The 6,966-nt window shown below is 40.3% G+C and overlaps 1 protein-coding gene across 1 annotated transcript; it reads left to right on the top strand.

The window, feature by feature from the left end:
* The first annotated feature begins 5,788 nt into the window (after positions 1-5,788).
* On the top strand, positions 5,789-6,622 carry LOC101291153. The gene has a single exon (XM_004301270.1). The coding sequence runs from the start codon at positions 5,789-5,791 to the stop codon at positions 6,620-6,622; it is 834 nt and encodes a 277-aa protein (XP_004301318.1).
* Positions 6,623-6,966: the final 344 nt, after the last annotated feature.

The following is a 6,966-nucleotide window of genomic DNA, read 5'->3' as shown; positions in this document are numbered from 1 at the left end:
TAGTTATATTGCGATCAGTTACTTGTTTATTTTTCGTCCACTCACTCTAACGTTTTTAAAATTACTTTCCCCTGGGCCCTTTGGTTTTAAATGCCCAGATTGCAGGCTCAGTCTAAGTGAGGTCGAGCGTACATGGAGTCGAGGCATAGTCAGAGGCTGCTTCCGCTTATTCTTTATTTATTGTTTTTCGTTCAACAGTAGATATGCTCTGAAAGTCCAATAGTAAATTATTAATAGTCCTTATTCTTGGTTGTGGGATTATTAGAGTTGAGCAATTGTTATTGGGAGATGTGTTGAACTTGGGGAGCAGGAAGGCTCCAGGTGTTGAGGATGGATGTTTGGTTATAAAAGTGTTAAGTTTGATTTTTCAGGTAAGGGTTGTCCATTTTTAAGGAAGGTTATGCCGAATTTTCGGCAAATTTTCCTTGAAGGTGGACCCCGCAGGATTTACCTCGGGTTTCAGGGTGAAATTCGGGGTGGGTCCTGTCAATCAGTGTTTATTTTTTTCATGTAGTGTACTCTTAAGTCTCTTTAAATTTCATAGATTTAGATTCTTACTCTTAAGCATGCAGCAAATCTAATGAGTATAGCATCGATCACATAATAGAGTACGTTGCAAACAAGGCTAGGGTGAGGTCCTACTTTTTGATAGTAGTTCTCTAGTGTTCCCAACATAACAAGGAACATAAATCTTGTATCAGGTTGATATAAAATCGAACGACCCTTTTCAAAAAATATATATAAAAAAAAAATCAATCGACCTACAATTATGGTTTTTCTAGAAAATTGAAATTTACACTCTCTATTTTCCTAGAGGGGGGGTGAATAGGTCTTTTTTCAATTTTCGTTGACTTCTGTATCCGATGATAGCAATGACTTGTGCTATCCCAGATTCACAAGATACGAGTTTGCAGAAAGTAAATTGCAGCAAATAAAGAAACAACATAAAGATGTTTTTTACTCGCAGAAACCCTGAATGCAAGGAGAAAACCTGCGTGTCTCTAACTCTTGAGAGACAAAACTTTCCACTAAGTTGAAGTAACTCGTTACAAGAATAATAGTTCTAGTGATACACTACCACAGTGCTATCCTTCCTAGTCCCAAACTAGTCTAGACCTATTCCCTCTCTTGTTTCTAAGCTCTTACAACATGGAACACTTTTAGAAGCCTTGTTCGTGAATTCAGCTAACCACTAGCTTATTCAACCTTGAACGCTTCTTGGGTTGGTTACACTACTCATCCCTCATGGTATGCAACATGATATGAGTTGATGAAAGAAGTTTTGAGTTCAAGCTCTAAGGTTTACAGTCGCGAAGAAGACTTAGAGCAGCATGAACAATGCAAGCTAAAACTAGACTCAATAAAGAAAACGCAATAAGACAGTTTTCAACAACCATTGAGCAAAACCAAAGCTTTAGATATATATAGGCAGACAAGGCATCAAAGATGATGCAAGCTGACCTCAACATGTTTCAGAAATGTTTGGACAGAAGTGTTTGGCTCCCATACTGAAAGTGATGTGTCCAAACACAGAGATGACACAAGCAATCTCAATAAGACAAATAACCCTTTCCTAAAACATGAACGATTCAAAACAGGGAGCAAAGAGGTTTCAAACCCTCTTACTCAGTCCATTAGTGGACCTTGACACAGCTGATAACGACTGGTCTTTAAATCACACAGGGACCAGCTCTGCATAGGATAATGTATCATAAAATCCTAGCTGGAGCCTTGAGCAACAAACCATTTGGTCACGGGTTGGCATAACAAAAGATCTCAACCGTTAGACTGGTTTGAGCGCCTAGGCACTTCCCACAAACTCAGTTGTCCATTTGAATTTGAAAGACCTATTAAACTAGTATAACAGACTTTAAAACTCAGGACAGCAACAGACTCAGTACTAGGATAGCAAGCGAAGCTGCTAACCTCTGTGAAAAATAGTGATATGCAGATACATGTTTTACCTGAAACCATAAGGTATATTAGTGCCACTTGTTCTTGATCAGATAACATCATCCCAGGGTGTTTTGCATGATAAAAGGATTGTCAACTATCCTTATACCTTCACAGAGGAATGGGTGGACTTATCCAATCACACAAATGGGCCTTGTGTGTGTTGTCTTTGGTAATCCTATTGGGCTTGCTAAGTTGGGCTAGGGTTTACTCTTGGCCCAACCATTATGTTTTTAGCTTTGTCTAATTACAATAATAATTCCTACTTTTTTTAGGAACTCTAGGTAGGTTTTGATGTCTGTAGATTATGATGTTTCTTTTACATCTAGATAGTTGATATATACTTCTTACGGTACCACAATCGAGCGCCTTGGCGACGTAAGTTTTCATACAAAATTATCTCTGTGTAAGGTAAGATTATAGTTTGCTAGGCTCATCGTCGATGAACGACAATCACCTCAATTCGTTGGGGTCTGTATCGATGTCATTCTGGCTGCAACTATTAATACAATAGGTTACATGCCCACCTTTGCTTAAAAAAATAATAATAATAATAAAATAAAATTTCTTGACCTTTAACTTTCCTTCTCTTTTTTTTTTAGTAAAGGGCTGGTGCGGCTGCCCTCAAGCTTTGATTAATGAAACTGTCAAATATAAGGGGGGTAAACCCTGATTATAAAGACCTGAACTAATATCAGCAGTCTCTACAAACATGTACCCAACTAGGCACCGACTAACAAAGAGTGTTCTATTGGCTATTATGTTTGCTTTAACATAGTGGTGACATAACGTAAAGTTAACTTGACTATTGTGAATCATAATTACCACAAGCACAGCTTTCTTACTATGTTGCCGCCGGAGGATAAATCCGATAACACTTAGCTTCACCCTACCACTAGGCGGCATCAACCATTTGACGAAACACGGAACTCGCTGCATACCTAGAGCAAACAAGGCACTTTGAGTGCACACACAGGCATAAAGCCCAACTCGCTTTACCCAACTAATGTAGAGAATTATTGCTCACAAAAGACGAGAACAAATTAAATAACATAAATAAAATATTACACTAAAGAAATAACTATACCTTAATGAACCTGAAATAGGACCCCAGGCCTAGTTACCACTTTGCCAAGGAGAGGCCCATATTCAGATTAGGGCAGAAATGGCCTAATTTCTGGGTCCAATCCAAAACAGTTGTTGCATGACCGCCACTACCTTGCCATCTCCCAGCTCGCCGCTACGTCGCCGCTCTTTGATCCCTCTCGCCGTCGAACAGACGCCGCCGACATACCTTGATGCATCCACCCTCCACCACCACCACAACATGCAAGTGCCCAAACACCTGATGAAGAGAGACACCAGAATTTGGGTACCCACCGTCGTAGACTCACCGTCATCCACCCCAAGATCTGGAATCACTAGCTGCGCCACACAGCCGAACCTACTCCAAGGTGCACCGCATCCTTTTGCAGTCACTGCCCTAAACTGAGATCCATAAACCATGGCTCCATTCTGCCTTTCCCTCTGATCATCGGACCAAATCCTTGGGCACACTTCCCGCCGGACCGTATAAGACACACGCCGACGAGGCCAAAGGCCTACACCAGATCTTTTCGAAGACGGTGAGGAGTCCTCTCCAAAACCTAGCGCATACAGCGCGTACCCCTTTTTTTGTGTGGTTTTAGTATTATGAATTGTTGTTTGTTTTTTATTTTCCCTATTTTATTTCTCGCAAACTTTTCGAATGGTTGTTGCTGTGTCACCTATGCTCCTACTGCAAAAGGGACTACTTTATCCTTGTCAACAACAGTCTCGATGCAATTGCTGGAACAACTCAATTGATAGTATATGCAGTATACTACGTAGAGAACTATAACGAAAGATGAAGCCGTCTATGTAAGCCTACCAATGAAGTGCAACTCTCACTTATGGTCTATTATCCCCTAATCCATCTACAGAACCCTTCCAATGAGGGATCCCTATTTTAAGCCATTTATAGGGATAGGGCATTACACCAACTTCCCGATTATAATTTTACATCTCCACCGTTCATATCTTAGGTCTATATGAGTAGATCACCTCTACAAAATTTCATATGATTTGGTGATCGTTAAGGCTTTCAAAAATTCAATTTAGTTTTAATGACCTTCAACGGTTTTAGTTTGACATAAGCTGGACCGTTCAAGATCATTAAAACTAAATCAAACTTTTGAAAGCCTTAACGATCACCAAATCATATGAAATTTTATAGAGATGATCTACTCATATAGACCTAAGATATGAACGATGGAGATGTAAAAATTCAATTGGGAAGTGGTGTAATGCCCTATCCCTAGAAAGTGGCCAAAGATAGGGATCCCTCAATGGAAATGGGTTGAATCCATCTATTTATAATCATGGTGAAGTTTTGTTTTTTTTTTTTTCTTTTTTTTAAAGGGGAAAGCCCTTTATTTTTATTTAATAATGAAGGGAAAAAGAGAGTACATAGAGAGGAGGCCAAAGATCAAAACCTCCGTAAGAATAGAAAGGAAAACAAGTACTCAAACAGAGCACTTGGCCAAAACTTACAAAATAAAAAGGAAGAGAGCAGACAAAACGTTGGCACATATATATAGCTATAAATGCAAAAGTTTTGGTTCTTTAATTTAGTTGTCATGTTCTTTTTTTGTTTGAAGAGATTTAGTTTTCATGTTTAACATGTAGTTTTTGTTTTTTTGTTTTTCTTTTCATCAAAAATATCATTCTTCTGTTATTTATCGGTGTATGTTAATAGTCGTTGGAGAAATTCTTATGTGCCACAACTGCACCACATGTCCCTTACGACCAGCCACTCCAACATTGACACGTATGTATCAATTTTTTTTTATGCCAGCAGCGTTCTTTCTTCTCTCTTCGTCGCCGTTGACCACAATGTTTTCTTTGAACCCTAGTTCCTGATTTGGGAAGTTATGACCTAGAAGGCACAATTGTCCGATTAGATTCTGCTCGAGATTGTGGTCAAGCTGCCGGGGATGGATCGGGAGCTAAGTTCTATGGTTTGCTGGCGATGGCTGACCTTCCTGAATCCAAGTACGGAGTTGTGAAGGTGACTGATGCCGGTAGGTTCGTCACTGGTGGAGGGTCCCTTATAAATCTGCAAGCGGTGGCTGCTACTGCTCAACGGGAACATGTGAAGAGAAAGCTTGACGGCGACATCGAAGAGAGAAGAAAGAATGTTGTTGACATAAAAAAATTTGATACGTGTCATTGTTGAAGTGGCTAGTCGTAAGGGACACGTGATGAGGTTGTCGCACGTAAAAATTTATCTAGTCGTTGTATCTAAACGATTGAACTTAAGAATGCAATTAATTTATTCTAATGTTACCCTTTGCGTTATTCACTTAGTTCATTCTTCGATCTGTTCTGGCATTTGCAAGCAGTTTCTTTGTGTTTGTGGTATCATTGTTAGATTTGAAACAAACAAATTAAAGACTTTCTTAGTTGACCTCGCGGCAATCTCTACTCACAACTTCCGAGTTCTAGTCCATTAGCTCAGTTATTTTGGGAGAAACAAAAAACACAAACCCTTAACTATCCATTGATTTCAAAATGCTATTGACCTTGTAAACAACTTCTAATTATAGTGCAGTTTCAAAATTATCTGCTTGAAGAAGGATTAGATCTCCTCTAATCCTCCTTTAATCAATTCTTTTTCCCTTCTCTCTCTACCTCACAACCTCCCATTTGTCCCCCCTCCACCACTCCCGTCCTTCCCCCATGCAATTTGCCACCGCGTCCAATCTCTCATTGAGCAGATACACCACCCTCCTTGTCCTCCGCTCCCCATCTTCTTATGGCGGAGCGGGTCCCACCTCCCGGAAACGGCAAGGATGAGTACTCCGAACCGCAAAAACCTAATGAAATGTTCGAACAAACAGCCTCATCATCCACAGCTAGGGCATTAGTACCACCATCCCAAGAGTTAGTCCCCCACAACCAATCTCAATACGCCACCTTCGAGTCCGGCACCTACGTTGTCCAAGTCCCCAAGGATCAAATCTACCGCATCCCTCCACCTGAAAATGCCACCATCGTCGAACGCCACCGAGATCCGTCTAAAAAGAAGAAACCGGTATGCTGCAACTTCATCTGTCTCGGCATCCTTGGTTTCTTTCTCCTATTCATCATTTTGCTCATCACTGGGCTTTACGTGTCCGTGACCATGTCGAAAGACCCTAGATTTTCCGTCCAACGACTCGTCTACAACAACAAAACTAAGTCGCATCGACCGGACTACACCATAACGTTGAAGTCTCAAAATCCGAATTCCCAAGTGACCGTTCTATACAAGAAAGGCGGAGACGACGCCTTCCTTAATCTTAAGACGCAAGAAATCGCCACAGCTACTTACCCGTCTTTCGAACAAGATGGTGGAAACTCAAAAGAGTTTGCTTTGATCTTTCATGGCTCCAAGATTAAGTTGCCTAAAGACATTGAGAAAAGTGGCACGAGTAGCAAACAGAAAGTCCATGTCAAGTTTTCTCTGAGCATGGACATCCCGGGGCGGATGCGTAGGGGGGCCTTGAAGAAAAGCATGATCTTTCATGTCGAATGCGATTTTACGGTGGATACATTGGTGAAGGGGACTCGAGTTCTGAACCAAGAATGTCGTACAAACAGAACATAGCAATTACAAAAAAATGTGATATTACGTAGGAACGAGTTTGGCAGCACTCGTCATGTAAAGTTGGTAGAAGTTGGTGCTGATCATCTAATTTCACATTGCTTTACAATATTTTCCTTCTTTAATTTCTTGTTTTTTCTTCCTATTTTTATTCAGTTTCTTCCCTCTCTAGTTCAATTATCTTGTGCCTGCAAATCATGAATGAAAGAATGGAGAGTCTGGTTCATGTATATTCTGTATTTTGGGAAGTGTAATTTATTTAGAGCAGAAGTTCGATAATATTTCGTAAGGCATGCAAATGAATGTAAAGAAGTTCTTTCTTATTCATTTTCTGGTGTTCGTTAATT

Source organism: Fragaria vesca, linkage group LG5 (assembly GCF_000184155.1).
Source record: "Fragaria vesca subsp. vesca linkage group LG5, FraVesHawaii_1.0, whole genome shotgun sequence".
NCBI lineage: Eukaryota > Viridiplantae > Streptophyta > Magnoliopsida > Rosales > Rosaceae > Fragaria > Fragaria vesca.
The sequence above is the reverse complement of the archived record's forward strand: the minus strand, read 5'-3'. Positions and strand labels throughout refer to the sequence as shown.